A 21,969-nucleotide genomic window follows, 5' to 3' on the forward strand; every position below is an offset into this window, starting at 1 on the left:
TCAGGATTATCTCCATGTTGATACGCAAGACTTTAATTTGCTCATGATGGGTTCACTGTTTTTACATCTAATTTCTAATTAACCTACACAGTGATGTTATTATACACCTCTGGAACATGAACCTGGGCCTCCTCATTCAAAGGAAGGGATACTACCTCTTGGTCACCACCCTTAATTATTTTACTTAACCCATTCAGAAATGCTCTGGAACGAGTGGGACTTGAACGCAGGTCTTCTGGCTTTGAGGTAGGGACACTACCAATGCACCACAAGAGCCTTCTGGCTCCTTTTTAATCCTATTTTCTAATCAATCAGTCTAGAGATGTGACTACATACTTCTGGAGCAGGTAGGACTTGAACCCAGACCTCCAGTCCAGGAGTAGGGAACACTATCACTGTACCACAAAAGGACCCCTCTCTCTGTTCCTCTTTCACATAAGTTGCATTTGATTGGGATTATGTTTTAAAAAAGTAAGAGACAATGGCTTTTTTTGGCCAGGAAAAGCTCACCAGTGTCAAATGTTTCCAGCTACTAAACAGTCACAACCAATGTTGATTGTTTCCAATGAGTAATCACTGACCAGTTATGAGCGATGTTAACTGTTCCCCTCAGTAGTAGCTGACTCGTCAAAATCAGTGTCAACTGTTTCCAGCTGAGAGAAGCTCAGTACTTGGCAATTGAGATTGGATGTTTCCAACTCTTTTGTTTTCAGTTGTGGGCTGCAAATGTTACTGTTAGGCCAGAAGATATTGACCATTCCTAATTTCCCTGGAGAAGGCAGTGGTGAGCTGTCCCTTCATTTTTTTTTTCTCTCTTTTCCTCCCCAGAAGTGTTGTCAAACATAACTGAGTGCTTTCCCATCACCAAAAACACAGTGGCTGAAAGGTGGACAGCTGGCAAAAAAAAAGGCTGAAGACTAGGTCCTTGCATGTAAGTTTCAGGTGGATTGGCAAATGGATGGAGGAGATCTTGGCTAATTTGAAGGGAGCTTGTTGATGTAAACTGGTTGTGATCCCACACCAATGAGAGAGAATGCAAAGGGCTAGCTGCAACAAAAGTGCCTGTTTGGTGCTTTCAGGTTGCCAGCTACAATAAGGCCTAAAAATGTAATCATGATTTGTGCCTCTTGAAATCAGCTTCAGGCGGAAAGTGCAGCTCTTTCTGAGTGTATGTGAGAGCAAATCAAAAATGGCCAATGTTGACCGTTTGCAATTTTCACACATTCCTGCTCGTCTTTTTGTGAATTTTAATGAGTGAAGACTAAACCTTTGCTAAACGTCTTAATTTGGCAATTTTATTATGCGGTGGCTTCCATGTTTGCAGGTTATGGGCCTGCAGGATGGTATAGAAAGGAGAAAGATAAATGAGGAGGAGGAGAAGGGATTCAAGGATAAATTAGAAGGGAAACAAATGAAAGGGGGAAGTAGACAGGTGTGCAGAGGAGAAAAAGGAAGATTAACGACAAAGAAGCAGTAAGGTGATAGGGAAGAGAAATTTTTAAAAAAAGGGGTTGCACTTTTTTTTAATTGAGAGGCCCTTGCATTTTTTTGTGAATGGAGTTTTGGTTTCCTTGAATGAGCATCTTGCTTAAGAATGGTGCCCCTTGCTGGCATGACACCTGCCCCAAACATCATGATCAAACGTCTGTGAGAGGACCTGAAATCGGTGGCAGGTTTCTTAAATAGGGGACTTCATATCTGTTAAAGCAGTCTGCAATATATCCCAAGGTGATTTTAAATTGTATGTCTTTAGGAGTCCTTGGGGTGTGAGAAATGGATCCCTGAAATTGTGATTCTGTTTTAAATGCCTGCAAAGCGTGAATTCCACTGGACAATTTATACTGCTTTGTGCTTTATCAGTTTCAATATAACTGCACAATAGTTCCACAAACATCTGTTGTCATTCCAAAATGACATAGGTGCGTAACAGTACCTCACACTGTGTTCCATACAGGATAACTATATCGAGTTTATAATTGGAATTATAGCGTGGGTATAAAATAGAAGGATCATCATCCTATCATCCCTCTCCTGGTTTTGTTTCCATTAGGCTCATTGACTTGTGGTTCAATCAGGCAATGGTCTTGCCTATAAGAACTGCCAGTCTATCAGAGGCTAGCAGCATTGCCACAAGGGAGGGTCATGGCTGACATAATAAAATCACCCATTGGAGTGACCCAGAAACATGTAAGTAGTCTTGGCAGTGTGGAGTTTTGAGGTGGGAGTTGCCAGGAGAGGGTTCAGGGGATCTGTACCAAAGGAAGGTGAATGGCTCTCAACAGGCCCACCCCTTCTTCTAGATATTGAGTTTTATCAAGTACCGAGTGCCATTAATTGATGGACAACCACCCACCTTCCATCCTGCCCAGAGATGAAAAGCTCGCTATGCAGTTCCAGCTGGGTTCATACCAGCTGTAACAGGATCAGACCTTAGGTGGTCATTAATTGGCTGCTTAATGGTATCAATTGGCTGTAGGTGGTAAGATTAACCTATGTTGGAGGGTTCTTGTAGGTGCAGTGGTAGTGTCCCTATCTTTGATGTAGGAGGCCTGGGTTCAGGTTCCACGTGCTCCAGAGAAGTGCAAAAACATTTCTAAACAGGTTGATGACAGGAAAAATAAAGATGGATCATGTGCTAACATCCAGCCTGATGAAATACTCAACATTTCAGGAAGCGGACAAACACGCTGAAATGTAAACGCATTGAAGCACACTCCTCCTCCAAGCTGACAGGCAGACTCATATAAGCAACGTTGGATTCTAAGGACACAGCACACATTTACATTAATACCAAAAATACAATAAACGAATAACCTATTCAGATTCCAGTCCTTTAAAGTCAACAGGTTTCATGCTGGATTGGTTGTTTTTCCTGTTTATGTTTTGGCTAAATGGAAGTTGATGGTTTCTGGATTTCCTGACAAGTTTATGGCCTTGTTTCCTGAAATGTGAATCTTTCAATGCAAAACACAAATACTCCCTCTTATACTGCCTGGGTTGACTAAATGTTTGTTTTGGCAGGTTTCTGGTCTGTCTGGAGGTATAGTCCCTCTTGCACTTTTGGTGTCCAAACAGACTGGTTGTCATTTGGGTTTTGAGGTAATAAAGATTTGTTTTTTAAAGTTAGTTTTGATCACATGATCTTAATATGTCTAATATCCACCCAGATTGTTTGTAATTTGGCTGATTCTTTACAGGCCTCATTGTTCATTTTGAACTCGGAGAATGCAAGTCCAGGGGTCCATTGGTATTCACTTTTGGATAAGCCCCCAAACAACAGAAGGGGTTACATTGCTTTCAGCTTGGTAGTTCCATTCGATGGTGCAATCCAGTTATGGTCATACAAATAAGGACCTTTCTGGAGACCCGAGGTAATCCGTGTCGTCATTGAAAGTCATTTGACCCACAGCAACCATTTTAGCAGCCCTTTCAAAGGTCCTTTTAGAAGATACATTAGTTCAAGAAAATTCTGCTATGAATATGTTCCATGTTTAACATTATGAATATGGTTTACAATTATTAAACATGACACTTTCTTTCCAAGAATATATATTTTGTAGGTTATTAATGAAACTGCTTCCACTAATTTACTTATTTTAATTGCATATTCCTCTTTCTAATCCAGATTAATTATTGTGAGCAGGATCATCGAGAAGGCTCACTGATTTGTTCATTATTGCACCCACATAAATGTCTCACCAAAGTGTTTGTGACTGAATCTCACCCAGAGTGACTGAAGAAGCAGCCAGAGTTCCTGAACTTAGGGTACAATAACATACAAATAAAGGGAAAACAAACACAATTTTGAAAACTTTCCTCTGAAAGCAGAAGAGTAGGTTGGTTTTATTTTGTAAAAACAAACAACACTGTTGCTTTGAAAGTTTTGTATAACTTTAACAGTTCTAGCATATTTCTGAAATTAAAAAAAAGTTTTGCTGATGTCCCAGATTACTGTTGCATTCATATATAAATAAAGTCTTACTGTTGTTTTGCAGTTTGTAAATTCCTCATTGTCACATTTGTAGTCAGTTTTTCACTGTCACATATTACACATGATGTGACATATTTGATCATTTTCAATTAGTTAAAAGCAAAAGGATTCCATATCAGATATGACAGTTTTTTTTGTAGAAATTAATACGAAAGAACAATTATGAACAGGATGTTTAAATTAAGATATTTCAAAATTAGTTTATTTTCAACATGAAGCAATCATTAAAATGCTGTCCAGACTCATTAATATCAATAGCAATTCTAGAATAATCATCACATAAATTATTTCATGATGATCTTGATGACTTCAGCAAGGCTTCATTCATGGGATGAGAGCGTGGCTAGTTGGACCAGCATTTATTACCCATTCCTAATTGTTCGGGTTCAACCACGTTGCTCTGGAGTTGGAGTCACATGTTGGCCAGACTGCGAAAGGATGACAATTTTCCTTCCCTCAAGCACATGAGTCAGCCAAATGGCTTTTTCCTGACGATGGAATCATGGTCATTATTAGATACTTAATTCCCTCTGCCATAGTGGTATTTGAACCTGAGTTCTCAGGACATTACGTGGGTCTATGGATTAGCAGTTTAGTAACAATACCACTTGGCGATCACCTCCCCCTACAAGTTCTGGCTATCAGATTGCCTTTACAAAGCATGCTTGGCATGTCAAGGTAAAAAGTTGTTCAATATCAGTATTTTATAAAATGCTATAAAGATGCACTTTTTGTAAAGGTCAAGGAAAAAGAATAATGTTGCATAATATTTCCAAGTTTAATTATTATATTTGTTAAGTCATTTTTCTGCGCATTTACAATGCTTGCATGTCTTATCATGCATTGTCTATCTGCCTAATGTCTCTATTTCTCGCCAACAAGCATATTCCCAACAGAGATCACTGATTAACTATCAGATCTGGTTCTTACCCACTGAAGCCTTTACTATGTCACACTCTTCCATTTAATCTCTTTGTTTATCCCTGTTATCATGATGAAGGGTACACTCCAGAAATCTCATAAACCTGGTGTTTCTTTGTACAAATTCTGATTGTCTTTGTTTAGCCAACATTTTCTGTTTATATTTCAGGTTTAGAAGTTCATCTGTTATTTTTCTTATGTTGGTACTATTACAATATGTATTTTAATAACCTTGCATTTTATTATTTTAAATGTAGCAGAGATACATGTAATAGACAACAATTAAAAATATTATTTCATACTGATCACACAATGTTCAAAACCCACGCTACTTTTAGAAACAATAGAGTACAGATAGAGTTTTTCTGGAAGTTTGGTTTAATTAACAGAAAAGGTTCACCTCCATTTTGTAACATCAGTAAAGAGGCCATTCAACTTCTGTCTTGAATCAATGTTATAATCAAGAAAAATATTATGGGAATTCCAAGGAAAGATACAATCTTCCTTCCATGTATGGGGGTTAACTTTAATAATAATAAGAACAGCTGAATAATTGTTTCTTCAGACCAAACTATAATACAAATTCTTCAAACTACTTTTTTTTTATAGATATTTTTATTAGAAATTTAACATTTTTAGTGACCCACTGTGCCCAAGTCTTGGGAGGAGCACTATAGACTCAGTCTTACTGGGTCGCCGCCATCTTGGATCCCCCCAAACTACTTTTAATGTAGAGATATCATCTTGGGCAAAGCCATTTCTATATATTTCCCGAGCTTGGAAATGCAGTTTCACAGTGACTGGCAGATGGTGCAATTCTGTTTGAAACTGGGGCTGAGGTGTTTCTTGTCTTTTGTCTTCTGATGGGGGGAAATAGGAGTCTCTCAAATGACTGTACAGTGGTCTAGATACATTTTAAGAGTAACCTTACTTACAGGCTAACCACTGGCATAGTCACATATGAACACAAACTTAGTGTCTCCTTCACGAGATCTCTCTCCAGGCTCTCTTCTGTCCATGTGACTTTACATTATCATTACATCATGCTCTCTTAGACACATTCCATTAAGCCATTACTCTACATCTCCTCCCCAGGTCTTTGTTCCCATTATGTACCTTTCCCCCCCATGTCAACCCAAAACCTCAAAAGCTGCGGAACAGCCTCTGAGGATATTTTCCAAACCTCACTGGTCTTGTTTAGATTTGTTTCTGGTATTGACAGCTAACTATATTCTCCCTTCTTTTGATTTGAGTGGGCATATTGGATACATGTCGAGCTTTCACTCAGCCTCCACTCTTCATTAAAGTGTGGGTAGTAAGCTCACACACATTTACCTTCCAAAGACATTGAGGCCCTTCTATTTCTCCTTATATCTCCTTGTGAAGTTTCGAGCAGATATGGTCTTGGCCGCTCTGTTTCCTCAACAGCAATTCTTTCTAGTTGCACAACTGCTTTTAGAGTCAGTCAGCTCAAGTTGATTGGATGTCTGATTTGCAATTAAAAGTGATGGGTTCAATTCCCGCATCAGCTGAGGTTACCATGACGAACTCAATCTTTCTCCTCGCCTGAGGTGTAGTGACCCTCAGGTTAAACCATCACCAGTTGTCTTTCTAGTTTAAGACCACCCCTGTGGTCTGGTTGGATGATGGCTACTTTAGGTTTACCCTCCACCAAAGTTAATGATTGCTTAGACTTAATGCTGTTAACCCGTTACTCTACACTTCCCTCTCCTCCCTGAGTATCAGGTGCTGAGGCCTACAGCTACATTCCTATCTGATCCACCATTTCTTTTGCTACCACAACTGTGAGGCCTGCTGGATCCCCTCGTGTTCCTGCTCAATGTTACAGGAGAATGCCAGGTTTTGCGACTTTCCAGTTTTTCAAGACTGGCTTATGTTGCCCCTAGATTAGAGGTGTCCATTAACAGGACAGAATTCACAGATTATGAGAAAGTCTGTTTGCTTATCACAAAACAACACATGAGAGGGATACTGATACATCCTTTGTTACATTTCAAAACATGCATTACATTTGCAGACACACTACATGCTGGGAAACCATGAATACAGAAGCTAGTCTAGATTTGTTCACTTTTAAAATCAATGATTGGGACTTTATAGGCAGGACGGGGCCAGAGTGTCAAGAGGGAGGACAGTGGTTGCCATGGCCATTGCTCTCTGTTACTATGGCAGTTTGCCAGCAGCATGAAAGATAACTTGATTGTGAAATGAACTCCTTAAGTGACTAATTGAGCACCCTTTTCCAGTGTTGCTGGCATTTGCCAGATACAGATGGACCCTCCACCTTGTGGGGAGATTCTCTGGTGAACCTTGATGGTCTCTTTTGTGGGTTCAGCAGGCTGGAGGGCACCCTGGTCGGGCACTGTGACCCACAAAGTAATGACTGTCCCATGACAAAAAGCCCTCAGGACCTCATCAACTAAACAATATTTCCTTTGGCTTGTTCACTCAGATGGGGCCTTGGTAACCCCAGTCCCAATTAACACATTTCAAGGACAATCTTCATGCTGTTTCTCTGGGCTGGGGCAGTCTCAGCATGAAATCACTTCCAGTGGGGCTAGTCAGGCTTACAAACTCCTGGCCACCTAATTAACTGGTGGGGGTCTTCAAAGTCTCATTCCTTGACAGGGCGAGAATGCTGATGGCACCTTACTAGCTGCTTAATGATGTAAAGCCAGTCAGGATTCTTAGAAACTGGAGAGGCAGAATTGCCCCTGACTTTCTGGCTTGACAACAGGACCACCTCCACTTCAACAAAATCCTGACCAATTCGTTTTTGAAGATTCTCCCGCAAGATTTGGGCACATCTGCAAGGCCAGAAGTTATCATCCATCTCCAATTGCCCTTAAACTGACCAGCTTGCCAGGCTATTTGAAAGAGCAATTACAAATTAACCACATTACTGCCACATGTAGGCATGACCAGATAAGGATGTCAGATTTCCTTCCCTAAAGGATATTTTTACTACAAGGATGATATTTTCACTTTTACTGCGATTGCGTTTATACACCAGATTTTTTAACTGAATTTAATTCCGCCAGCTGCTGTGGTGGCATTTGAACTCATGTAGTCAGAGCTGGGGCCTCTGGATTAATAGTCCAGAGACATGACCATTATCACCTCTCCTGAACCACATTATTTTTAATGGTCGCTTGTTACATAAGAAGCTGCATGCACCAGTGATCAACAATGATCAGAGGTTAACTCCACTGTCTGGCATTTGGAAAAGAAATCCTGTGTTCTTGTTTTATGATGTTTCTATTTTGATACAGTGAAGAAAATAATTCATGTGCTTTGAACAAAATAACTTTAATGTCTACAGTTTTACAATATTATATTTTTGACGCAGAGATGCTGGTTAACCATACATTGGAATAAAGTGCCAATATAAGTTTTAATATTTTTGTTGTTCAAAGGCAATACATTAAATTGAAAAAATATTCTTTTAATGGATATTACGTTCATAAGTTCCGTAAGCCTATTAAACATCCTTGATGTGTAAATAGAAAATAAATTGTTTCTACAGCACACTAGTTGTAGAAGTACAAGCCAGAAAAAATACTATCTGAACTTCAGAGCTGGCCAAAGATTTCTAAATAATCTGGTGACAAATGCTGATAGCATTTTTCAACACATACAATACTGTGGTATTCATAGGGGAAAGGATACTGCCACTCATCCACTTTTCTTTGACCAAGTCCAAGGATTTAATTGTCTTATAGAGAAACAACTAACATTGAATCTTGATAAGAAGCTCTCATTTAAACGAGCTCAGTTTATCACATGACAATAATTAGGTACAATTTGCATTAGTTTATTAGACTTTGTCCCTAAGACTATGCAGAGACCTGTGGATATGGGTCTTCACTATATCATATTCAAAGATGTTGTACTTTACCCCCGTCAAGCCTGAATTACATCATCAGATTGGGCAGAGCTTAATGCAGTCTCTAACATTAACCCTTTCAGAACCAGTTCATAATAAATCAACCAAAGCGGTTCTTTTTTCATTGTACATATTTTCATTTAAGTACATAGATGCATTTACTACAACCTCACCTTCCCACCTCTGCCAAGTCAATTCCATGACTTCATGAAATCATGAAGATTTCACAATTTTTCCAAATCATGTTCTTTTCAGGATTAGAAGTTGACCAAAAAATGAACAGATTCCAACAGAAAAGTAATCTGAAGAACAATTAGAGATTGACAACAAATAATGGTCCAGCCAGTAAATCCCACATCTCATGAATTAATTAAAAAACACTGTGGCTACAAGAGTAGGTCAGAGGCTAGGAATTCTGCAGAGTTTAGCTCACTTCCTGACTCCCCAAAGCCCATTCATCATCTGCGATGCCAAAGTCACGATGGAATATTCCCGACTTGCCTGGATGAGTGCAGCTCCACCATTACATAAGAAGTTTGACACCATCTAGGGTAAAGCAGTCCACTTGATTAGCACCTGATCCACCAGATTCAACATTCACCACTACCACAGAGCCATCTGTAACTTCTGCAAGACGCAACATAGTAACTCACCAAGCCTCCTTCAACAGAGCCTTTGAAATGCCAGACCTCTACTTACTAGAAAGAGTGGGTCAGAACTCACATGAAACCAGGTTATAGACCAACAGATTTATTTGAAGTCACAAGCTTTTGGAGAACTGGTCCTTCATATCTTCACCTGATGAAGAAGCAGCACTCCAAAAACTTGTGTTTCAAATAAGCCGGTTGGACTATAACCTGGTGTCGTGTGACTTCTAACTTGGTCCACCCCAGTCCAACACTGACACCTCTACATCATATAGAAAGATCAGGGCAGCAGATGGATAGGAACATCACCATCTGCAAGTCCCGCTCCAACTCTCAAACCATCTTGACTTGGAATGATATCTATCATTCTTCACTGTAACTGGTTCAAAATCTTGGAAATTCTCTTTCTAATAGCACTATAAATGTCCCTACACCCTAAGGGCAGCATCAGTTTGAGAAGGCAGCTCAGCACTGCCTTCTCCAGGTATAGGAAATAAATGCTGGCCTAGCCAATGATGCCCACATCCCACGATTGAATGAGAAAGTTGACAAAGATGTGGCAGAGTGTAATATGAAACTGTCCATTTTGATGTAAAGAATAAAAAAATTACCTCAAAGGTAAGAGATTTTAGAACTCTGAGGTGCAGAGGGATCTGGGTGTTCTTGTGCATAAATTGCAAAATGTTAGTATGTAGATATTGCAAATAATTAGGCAAGCTAACACGATGTTATCAATTATCATGAAGCAAAGTGAATACAAAAGTGGAAAGTGGAAAGGATACTGGCGAGACTGCATCTTGAGTACTATATACATTGTTGGTCACCTTATTTCAGGAAGGAAATGTAAATGCATTGGAGGCAATTCAGAGAAGGTTTACTGGACTAATATCTGGAATGTGCAGGTTGTTTTAATAAGGAGAGGTTCATTGGTCGAGGCTTCTAACTACGTGAGGAAGAGATGAAATCAGAAATTGCTAGAAAAACTCAGAACTGAAAGAAGGGTCACTGGACCCAAAACATTAACTCTGTTTTCTCTCCACAGATGCTGCCTGATCTGCTGAGTTTTTCTAGTAATTACTGATTTTGTTTCTGGTTTCCAGCATCTGCAGTTCTTTTTTAAGCAAGAGGTGACTTGATTAAAACATCTAAAATCAAGAGCATATGCAGGTAGAATTTTTTCCCCCTACAAGAAAATGTAGAACAGTCACTGTTTAAAAATCAAGGTTGGAGAAAGTGAGGACTGCAGATGCTGGAGATCAGAATCAAAGAGTGTGGCGCTGGCAAAGCACAGTGGGTCAGGCAGCTTTAAAGGAGCAGGAGAGTCGATGTTTCGGGCATATGTCCTTCATCAGGAATGAGGCTTGTGGGCCAAGGAGATTGAGAGATAAATGGGAGGGACTCGGGGGGAAGGTAGCTGGGAAAGTGATAGGTAGGTGAAGGTAATAGATGGGAAGGAAGATGGATAGGTAGGACCATTCAAGAGGGTGGTGCCGAGTTGGAAGGTTGGAATTGGGATAAGGTAGGGGGAGAGGAAATAGGGAACCTGGTGAAATCTACATTGATCCCATGTGGTTGGAGGGTCCCAAGGCAGATGATGAGGTGTTCTTCCTCCATGCATCGGGTGGTTTGCCCATTTAAACCAGAGATAAGGTGATTTATTTTTCCCTGAGGGTCTTGAATCATTGGAACTTCCTTCCTGAAATGCTGATACAAGCAGATTCATTGAGTTTTTTTTCAGGCAGAGATAGCCAGATTCTTGTGAAAAGTTAGTAGGTAGGAGAGAAATGTGGACTTGAGGTCACAATCAGATCAGCCATGTCCTTATTGAATGGCAGACCAGGCTCGAAGGTCTGAACAATTTACTCGTGCTCCTGATTTGTATGTTTGTAATATTTTACCTCAACTTGTGGATGAGGTTAGATACCTTGGTTCACTCTCTGTAGTTCCTTTGTTGACACTTCAAATATTTTGCCATCCTTAGACAGAAGGATTGCTGATTACTCAGCATTGTTTGTGCTCCTGGTACTGACAATTACGCTTTGGAACTTGAACAACTGAAATGTTCTTCTTAAACTTGTGTCTTCATCCTTTGGCATCAAATTCAAATCCGCTGTAATAATTTGTTTTGCAGACTGTTTTGTTTTCTGAATGACCTGTTAAAGATTTCTTAATGTGCTTATGTGGGTTGTACTACATATTCCTGTTACCAGTAAATGCTGCTGCTCACAGATTTTGCTGAGTTCCTGTCATCAAATGGTCCTTCAATGAGAAAGAGAATGAAAAACATTCGCTTATTTGGAGATTTCTGTCTTTTTGACAGGATGAGACAACTATTTTTTATCAACATAAAATGTATTTGGATTACCTTCCTTTTGTTTAGTTTCTACCATATTAATTTAGGAAACCCAATTAGATAGGCTATCTTAATAATACAACAAAAATACTGCAAATGCCGGGAATCAGGAGGTCTGGCAGCATCTGTGTAGAGAGAAACAGAGTTAATAATTGAGGCCCGGTATGTCACGCTCTGAAGAAGTTGTATGGAGTCAAAATGTTAACTTTGTGTTTCTCTCTACAAAATCATCTACCAATTGCTCCTTGATTGTTGAAAAGCCAAGGGGTTGTGCCTTGACCAATTGTTCACTGATTCGCTTCAAAGTAGACTTGGTATAGTTTTGTTCCTCTTGAGCTCTTCACTAACTCGTGGAATTTTCTGAACACTTTCTGGGAACATGAGTTCAAATCCCACTGTGGCAGCTAGTTTCAATTTAATAAAAACCTGGATTTAAGAAACTAGTCCAATAGTCGATCATTGAAAAAAAACCCATCTAGTTCACTAAAGCCAACAACCAGAAAGAAATCTGCCTGGTTTGGCCTACATGTGACTCCAGATCCACAGCAATGTGGCCGAGTCTTAATTATCCTCTGGGCAATTAGGAATGGGTAAAAAAAGTTGGCCTAGCCAGCTATGCCTACATCCTGTGAACAAATAGAAAAGTTAAAAACTCCCCAGATGTTGAACACTTACATTAAATCTTGCACTTCCGAAATTATTTTTTTTCAGATTAAATTATTTGTCAAAAATCTGAAGAAATATTTTCTTCAAGAAGTCCAATCCTGTATTCACTATGGCCATTCTCTGATACTAAAACTTGCAGATGGTATGATTTCCCTGTAATCACCTTAATATGATTATTTATTCCAACTACTTGAAAGCTATTAAATTCCGCAGTAGCTCAATCCTGCTGAAATCTCTTACCCTCGAGACTTATACTTCTGTATCTGGTGACACTGCTTTACTTTCCCCACCTTAAAATTATTAAAATGAACTGAATAGCATTACTGTATTCTTTTCCTTTTAAAAAGTTTGTAATTCTGTGAATTCATAATGCTGTTTATCTGTATTGCTTATGGGACGTTTCCTGTTTTCGGGATGAAAGATTGAGGTCTCCCATGCAGGCAAACTGAAGGTTATTTCCCCTTTTCACTGACAAAATGGATGACCTCCCTATCCTTTGATGGCACAATAAACAATGTCCATTCTTTGTCATAACTTCAAACAAAGTCTGCCTCCTCAATAAATTCTTCCTGTTTGAACCACAGTTTGACTTACAGATTTCTTACTCTTATCATGGTCTCAAAGGTTTTCTACTGTCATCTTCCGCTCGACTCCATCTGCTTTAACTTTTAAATTCTGCCTTTGTTTCACCTTCATTCTGCTTTGCAGCATTTCCAGTGTTGTGACCCCAGGATAACGTACTTCTATGATCCCTGATTCCCATGCTGTAGCTGTGGCTCATGGTGCCCATTTTGGTGGCTCCACCTATTATGAATTGTAAGTATTCCCTATTTTCACTTCTCACCATTTTTTTTTTTGTACAATTAATTTGAATGCTTCCTCATTTCCAATAGGGATTTTTAACCATATTCACAGAGGTCAGATTTGCTTGCTTCCGAGCCAAACCTCAAATGCTAGGACTGATCCTTGCTTCTCAATGGAATCTGTAACTGGATGATGTGAGCAGTCTTTAAACTCTTTCTAATCCACATTACTTCAGCCATGGTTTAAAAGCACTGAACAAGCAAAGACATTAGTCCGGAATGCTGTTTCTCCCCTGGTGATCTTCTCACAAGTTCTTGCTGACTGCTTTTTTTGTTCAGGAACTTGCAGCTGCTGGCTGTGTGATTAAAATAGGAAAGGAAAAAAGCAATAATTAATTAGCTTGGTGCTCCACAGAAAAGACAAATGCAATAGCTGTAGTGGTAAAATCTTTAAAGCTGTAAATTCACTTGGACATCAAGACATTTCTTCTTGTGGATCCAATTGATATTTTCACTGTTGTGTACTTTGTGGTAGGAAGCAATGATGCTCTCTGCTGATTACTGTGTAGGTATAAGTATGCTGCCTCTTTCCTTGACTGGACCGAAGGATCTTATTGGTTTACATTAGTACAGGATCGATCAATCACTCGAGTCTTAAGAAGAAGAGGCTTGTCTTAACAAGACATAATTTACTGCACAATAACAATTAGGTGCAAGTTACATTAGTTACTTAGACATTTTTATGGAGACCTGTGGACATGGGCCTGCACTCGATGGGATACTAAGATGTTCTTCCTTAACCTCACCCAAGTTTGTATGACATTCTTAAATTGGGTGGAGCTTAATGCATTATCCGCTATTAACTGGTTCAGAACCATTATTTTAAATAATTATTACTATTTTGAAAATCAGCATCAGCTGGTCTTTCTATTTAACTAGCTATGAAAATACACCATCACTTGCCTTGGAGAGCAGAAAAAATGTGAAAGCAACTATTGTCATTTCTTGGGCTCTCATGCATTGTGATGCAAAATTTAACAGATGATTCACTCTATGATTTTTAGTGAGAATACTCTGAATCCTCTTTTTATCCATTGTATGAAGGAAAGTAATTGATAGGCAATATAAAGAATGGTGTAAAACTTGTAGCCAATGATTTAGTTGTTTCTATACTTGTGAAAAGGTCCAAAATTCTAGTTTACAGTTGTAGTAGCAAATAACAAACCATTTTCTATAAGACTCGTCATTTTAAGAATAATTTAATAATAACACCTTTCTTTATGAGGCTCTCTGTCTAATTTGTATTTTAGGGTAATGAAGCTAATTGTTGATTTTCTGTGTTGTGTTATTTGTTAAGCTAAGGGTCATTCACAATAACATGCTTCATGACGTACCAGCTATAAATAGGCAGCTCCGAGAGAGCATTTTCTAATTAATGACAACTGTTTTTATTATGGTTATGATTGATTTGCCTTTGTGTGCAAGGTTTTAAGTTGGGTTCTGGATACCCCTTTGCTGGTATCATAGAATATCAAAGACAGTTTCAAGATTTACTGTTTGCTGCCCCAAATATGGCTCCCTTGTGAAGCTTGATTTTATTGGATTGTTTGTTTTAATGAAAACTGCAGGAAGATGATTGAGTACAAAATGTGGAGATGTCATTAGTGATGTTTCACCACTAATTCAGTGAATAGCTCGTCTGCATACAACAGGTCTATGCTGAGGTAGCTTGCTAATGGTACATTGCTTTGACTGTTTTCTTGGTGTGCAGAGTAACGTAACCAGTAACTACCTCTGGAAGGACACAGAACTGGCATGTGTCATGGAGTGCTGTTCAAGTGGACAGTAAACACTGACAAGGATGGACTGGGTTACAGAACCTAGTTTTGTGTTGTAATTTCTGTGTATGGAGTATAGGTGATAAGGGCCCAGTTGGTCTTGGCTGTGATTTCCGAGGTGATCAAATAATCAACATATACTTATGGTTTGTGGGTGAATAATGGTGATTGGATCAAATTTTAACAGGAGACCCTTGACAAGTTTGTGGTGCTCCAATATATCAATGGGAAGAAATTACCAAGAAGAGAGGTTTATAAAATCATGAAGGGCATGGATAGGTCTTTCCCTTGGAGTGGGGGAGTCCAGAACTAGAGGGCATAGGTTTAAGGTGAGAGGGGAAAGATATTAAAGAAACCTAAGGAGCAACTTTTTCTACGCAGAAGGATGGTGCATGTATGGAATGAGCTGCCAGACAAAGTGGTGGAGGCTGGTACAACTGCAACATTTAAAAGGCATCTGGATAGGTATACGAATAGGAAGGGTTTGGAGGAATTATGGGCTGGGCGTTGGCAAGTGGGACTAGATTAGGTTAGGATATCTGGTTGGCATGGACGAGTTGGACCAAAGGGTCTGTTTCCGTGCTGAACATCTCTAAGGTGCTGAATGTATTTTAGGTACTATACCTACAACTAAGTTCACAACAAAACTGGAAATGGGGGAAATGGAATGATGATACAGGAATATTTGAAATTGTATTCAATTTCTTCATGCACTGAGAGAGGAGTTGTTTCAAGCCCCTGGACTTGCCACAAAGTAATACAGTTTCTGCTCTAGACTAGGAGTGAAGGACTCCATGAGAAACCTAAATTAATATTTCTTGAGGTCTTTATCTGAAGATGTCAGCACTGTCTGAGCACTGCTATTTTTGGCATACTATAGCATTGGTTACTTAGAACCATATTATACATATAATTCTGTTTTGTGTAATTTTTGCTGCAATAATTTGTACGTAATAGCCAATGACCTCATGCCAAAACTGCAACTTTTTTGTGTAGAATAGTCTTTGCTACTTGTTTATTCTCAGTATAAAATTATCTTTTGCCAAATTAAAGCTGAAGGAGTTGAATAAACTGCAACATAAGCACTCAGTGATGTGATTGTCATTTCAGATTTGTGTGCATTATATGTCAAAAATCTCAGGAATTCTACTCCTATAACAATTTTAATTTTTGATACTTCGTTTAGCCATTCAATATTAGATATAAACAAACATTTTCTGATGTATAAAGTATTCCATTTAAGAGAGTATATCCCATTTAGCAGGACAAAGATTTTAGTATGCATCATACTTGTGTTTATGACCTATAAGTATTCAGTAGCAGAAAAATATTATATGCTTAACACATTGATTGTTCATCTCCTGATATCATCAATTGTCATATCCAGCTATTGTTAATCATGTATTCTTCAAAATAAGAGACAAAGTTAACAACAGGGACTATTTTTATAACAACTTTATTAAAATAAATGTAACAGTCTATACAACATATTCAAGCACTTTAAAATCACACTACACTCATAATGATTCAAAAGGATTGAGGATGCCTCAGTTTACAGATGGTTCCCTTTATACAGCACACCATTAGTAAACAAAAATTGTCAAGTAGACATTTACTTACAAAATGTGACCTATTGTTCTTATGTATAAGCTTTCTTGAAAGGAACACAATATATTTAATGACTGAAGTAATTTCATTTTCTATAGTACATTTATCATCAGAGCTTTCAACTATTCGATTCTGTAGTTGTCAATGGAGCAGAGCTCATGTTGGGTAATACAATCTAGAATACGGGGAAAGGAAAAGAGAAATAATTAGTTGGTTTACTGCTCCACAGAAAAGGTAAATCCAACAGTTGTATAAATTATATTGACTTAATACATGAAACCTCAAGAACATCCTTGTTAAATAATCTCTTTCAAATTCTCAGGGCATTTCAATGTGCTTTGCAGCTAATAAAGTGCTCACTGTAACTACTGTAATATAGGTAATGGAGCAACCAACTTTGTTCACAAGAGAATCACAAAACAAGTATGTAATATTGAAACAAATATGTAATATTGACCAGACATTTATTTGAAGCATTAGTTCAGGAGTCAATGTTGTAAGGTCAAAAAATTCTCTGCTTTTCTTTGAATACAGTACAAGATCTTAAGGGTCACCCTAGAGTATGTGCTCTAGTATTTGGCGTGGGGCTTGAACCAGAGTCAGAAGTTTGAATTAGAAGTGGAAGTGCCAAGACGTGATCAATTAGAATCTCAAACTCCCAACATTTCATTCTCAACATTCTTTTCTGATGATGACAACGACTTCACTGAATAGACCTCATTTTTGCTGTAGCTCTGTATACAGTCAGATTGGATGTAGGTATCCTGCAGAGCTCAGTCACATTTCTTCATTGCTCACATACAGTGTTTCTGCCTTTTCTGCAATTTGTTGAACCTAGGCTCATTCTTACTTCATCTGACAAGGCCAATTGTTCCTGAAACCAATCTTGTGAACACTAGGTATTATCCCAAACAGTCCTTCCTTAGGTTACAGAAACAACTAGAGGCAACAAAAGAGTGCTGATGGAAGGCCAGCATCACCTTCTGATGGAGGGAGTCATTTCATTCTTTCACTTCAGACAGCCACATAAGTATTTAGAAGCATAATGTGGTGGTTACCAACCTTATTAGTATCAAGATATACTTCAGTGAAATGAACAATTCCATGGTGCACCCACTTTCCTTAGAGGAATTAATTGCTCATAAGCATCACATTTACCTCTATTTACTATGTTTATAGCCTTAACAAAGAGGTTTGCAACACAGGGCATAAAATGAGATGAACATCGATCAAAAACATTAATGTTTCAAATCCACTGGAGAAAGTACATAGTCTTCAACTGCAAACACAGTCACATCTTCAAAACCTGCTCAACTTAACTATCTGCAAGTTTCACTCTGCAGATGGGGCATGCACGTAAGAGGCAAATGGCATTTCCTGTCCATGACAATCCAAAGGCCAGATAGCTCTCACTACACTATCTCTGAACAGTTCTTATTTCTTTTCATTTTGGGTGCGGATGTTTTATGCATTGAATTAGCAAAGAACTCACCTCTTAACAAAACAGTTATCCATTTTTTCTTAGAATCTATTCTAAGACATTGATAAGTGGCTTAACTAACAAAAAAATTCTAAAAATGTTCACGTTAAAATCTATGCTAACATATCTGGCAGGCAGGCCAGTTCATGAGTTGCGTACCTAATTATTGTGCATGCACAGTTTCTGGTCATCTTGGTGATACAAGACTAAATCATTGCACATCTTGCGACTGAATGTTTGGTCCAGTGAATGAGTAAGCAGGCTGCATACCTAGTGATTTCCCATCTTCTGAACAGTGCAGTCTTGGAAATCTACATGGTGGAGTTGTTTCCTGAGAATTTCTTGGTACATTTCCCACCTTGTCGTGGCTCATTGGTTGAAACCTTCAGGGTAATGAGATGACAGCACATCTAAAGGCAGTGCAGACTACATTGAGCAAACACCATTGTGCCTTCAAAACGCCATCTTCTTTTATTGTCTGCCACAATACCAGGCTTGGCCCTGACTTCCTCAGCTGAGGTGAAGCAGCCTGCTAACTGCAGTGCTTATGGTTTTGAATGGATATCCTTTGGACATTTCAGACCTAAGCGTCTCCTGTACAGGTTTCAGCTGCACTCTCCTCAGATTTCTGGAGGCGATGGGAAGCTGAGCAGCTGGCCACCTCTTGAGTGTTCTGGAATGATTCCCTCTTCATGCCTGGCTAGCATTCCTTCTCAATGTAGGTTCCTGGTGGCATATAAAACACCAGAAACACTACAGCATTAAAAAATCTAAATGGACTTGCACGTGAGCATCCTATGTGACATTCCACCACACTGGCACAGTTAAATTGAACGACGTGCCTGAGTGTTAGGTTGCAGTGAGTACACAGTGCTACTTACCCAGCTGAACAGCAGGAGATTATTAATTCTCTTCTGCAGCATATGAGAACATCTCCCTCAATTCAGGCTGCCTGGCCATCCCTGAGGAAGAAAGGCCTCACGCTTTTCTAGGACAGCCTGAAGCAGAACCTTTAATGAACTGTGGTGTCAGTTGCTGCTGGTAAGTGACAACTTCAGGGGTTTTAGGGATAACCAGGGCGATCACTCGGCCTGTATTGGATGTCCAGGTGGCCTTTAAATATGGTACCAGATCTTTGAACCCGAAAGGTCCTGGTGATGGTGACAGCTTCATGCATATCCTTGCTATATAATGTAGTTAGCTGAAAACTATGTGATTTACAGGAGAACACCGAGAACATAGAATGCTACAGTGCAGTACAGGTCCTTTTGCCCACGATGTTGCACTGACCTGTGGAAGCAATCTGAAGCCCATCTAACCTACACTATTCTATTCTTGTCCATATGCCTATCCAATGATCATTTAAATGCCCTTAAAGTTGGTAAGTCTACTACTCTTTCAGGCAGTGTATTCCATGCCCCTACTACCCTGAGAAAAAAAAACTACCTCTGACATCTGTTCTATATCTATCATTCCTCAATTTAAATCTACGTCCCCTCATGCTAGCCATCGTCATCTGAGGAAAAAGGCTCTCTCTGTCCACCCTATCTAACCCTCTGATTATCTTATATGTCTCAATTAAGTCACCTCTCAACCTTTTTCTCACTAATGAAAACAGCCTCAAGTCCCTCAGCCTTTCCTTGTAAGACCTTCCCTCCATACCAGCTAACATCCAAGTAAATCTCCTCTGAATCCTTTCCAATGCTTCCACATTTTACCTATAATGCGGTGACCAGAACTGTACGCAGTACTCCAAATGTGGCCACACCAGAGTTTTGTACAGCTGCAGCATGATCTCATGGTTCCAAAACTCAATTCCTCTACCAATAACAGCTAACACACTGTATGCCTTCTTAATAAACCTATCAATCTGGGTGGCAACTTTCAAGGATCTATGTACCTGTACACCAACATCCACACTACCAAAAATCTTACCATTAGCCCAGTACTCTGCATTCCTGTTACTCCTTCCAAAGTAAATCACTTTTCTGCATTAAACTCCATTTGCCACCTCTCAGTCCAGCTCTGCAGCTTATCTATGTTTCTCTATAATCTACAACATCCTTTGTCACTATCCACAACTCTACCGACCTTAACATCATCTGCAAATTTACTAACCTATCCTTCCATGCCTTCATCCAGGTCATTTATAAAAATGACAAACAACAATAGACCCAAAATAGATCCTTGCAATGCACCATTAGTAACTGAACTCCAGGATGAATATTTCCCATCAACCACCTCCCTCTGTGTTCCTTCAGCTAGCCAATTTCTGATCCAAGCTGCTAAATCACCCTTAATCCCATGCTTCCATATTTTGTGCAATAGCTGAGCGTGGGGAACCTTATTAAACACCTTATTGAAATCCATATACACCACATCAACCGCTTTACACTCATCTACCACTTTGGTCACCTTCTCAAAGAACTCAGTAAGGTTTATGAGACACGACCTACCCCCTGAGAGAAAGTGACACCCACTTCCAGGCCAACTCTAAGCTTACGATTCCCCAATGGAAGAATCTGTGCTAAGTTTCAAACCATTCACAAATGATTTAGGCATGCCGTCTTTAAGAACAATTTTCAGTTTTTGATGTGATTTATGCTGATGTAATGAAATGTATTCAAATAAGTACAGTCCAATGAGGTTATACGTATTTTAAAAATGTCTGACAAAAATGCAAAAAATACAAGAAAATGATTGCTTCCTGCTGTGCCAAAAATCTCAGCTTAATTTTACACCATTTTATCCACTGTAATTACAAGACCATATAGGTCTTCAATCTGGAGGAGATATCATAAAGAACAAAGTGGAAAGAGCGCACAAATTGACTGGCAAGAGGAAAACATCAAGAAAATTCAAGCACAGACATACTGAGTGTGTAAACACCTGCAGTATAAAAGATCAGACCACTGTAATGACGTACCTGTTTCACTCCATGACTACATATGGTACAAAAATATGGATTTCTACTCCATAATGTCGCATGTAAGACATTGCACAAGGAAAACTGTCTTGCGTGCAATGCTATGTTATTCTTTCACCTGTATTATAAGGTCTTACATGCATTTCTGTATAAATTACAACTCATCAATGAAGGAGCAATAAAAATGATTTCACAAATGATGATCGTTAAACAAGCTAAATTGAATGGCTGAGTCAGTATTCATTAATAATTTGAGGCACATCTTAAATCGAGTTAATTAACTGAATTGCTCCTTTGCAGCTGACTTCCATCTGTTCTGTATGCCATAAGGAGCTTATCAATCAATGGGTTAGATATCGATGTCACAGTAACATTCATTCGTTATATTATTCTTTACCTATACCCAGCGGATTTCAGGAACAAATTTCACAATATTATCTGCATTCACACAAATGGAACTTCACTTCTTGCACAAATTAAAAGAATAAAACTTTTTGAAAGGGAATTGAAAATTGCTACAGTTTGTGAAAGTCAAACCATGGATATTTTTCAATGGAACGTTTTGAGAAAAGATGTGCCTTGATAAAGGAAATGCTGAGGATGTTCCCTTGTTAAATTATTTTAAATGTTTCAATAATGTGCTGCATAAGAGTCTTTTAGAGAAAGAACTTACATGTGTGCAGTTTGTTTTGCAACCTCAGGATTTCCTAGTGTTTCACAATAAACTAAGTACTTTTGATTTGCAGTCACCTGCGCAGTGTAAAGAAACAAGATTTGACAACTACTGGGAAATGAAACAAAGGAGATAATTTATTTTTAGTCATGTTGA

General features: G+C 38.9%; 1 protein-coding gene and 1 long non-coding RNA gene across 3 annotated transcripts in view; one reads left to right on the top strand and one right to left on the bottom strand.

Annotated features, from left to right (window-relative positions):
* Window positions 1–721: 721 nt before the first annotated feature.
* Window positions 722–4,088, top strand: LOC122548629. The gene is made up of 4 exons (XR_006311280.1): window positions 722–784; window positions 3,022–3,099; window positions 3,198–3,371; window positions 3,626–4,088. It is a non-coding gene; the product is annotated as an uncharacterized LOC122548629 (long non-coding RNA).
* A 12,520-nt stretch (window positions 4,089–16,608) lies between these two features.
* Window positions 16,609–21,969, bottom strand: part of mcph1 (microcephalin 1) — a 323,112-nt gene continuing 317,751 nt past the window's right edge. For both annotated transcript variants that reach the window (XM_043679269.1, XM_043679276.1), the window contains exon 15: window positions 16,609–16,909. In XM_043679269.1, coding sequence (XP_043535204.1) covers window positions 16,857–16,909 — 53 coding nt within the window. In that variant the 3' untranslated portion in view covers window positions 16,609–16,856. The remainder of the gene's footprint in view (window positions 16,910–21,969) is intronic.

The sequence above is a fragment of the Chiloscyllium plagiosum genome, chromosome 3 (assembly GCF_004010195.1).
Source record: "Chiloscyllium plagiosum isolate BGI_BamShark_2017 chromosome 3, ASM401019v2, whole genome shotgun sequence".
Lineage (NCBI taxonomy): Eukaryota > Metazoa > Chordata > Chondrichthyes > Orectolobiformes > Hemiscylliidae > Chiloscyllium > Chiloscyllium plagiosum.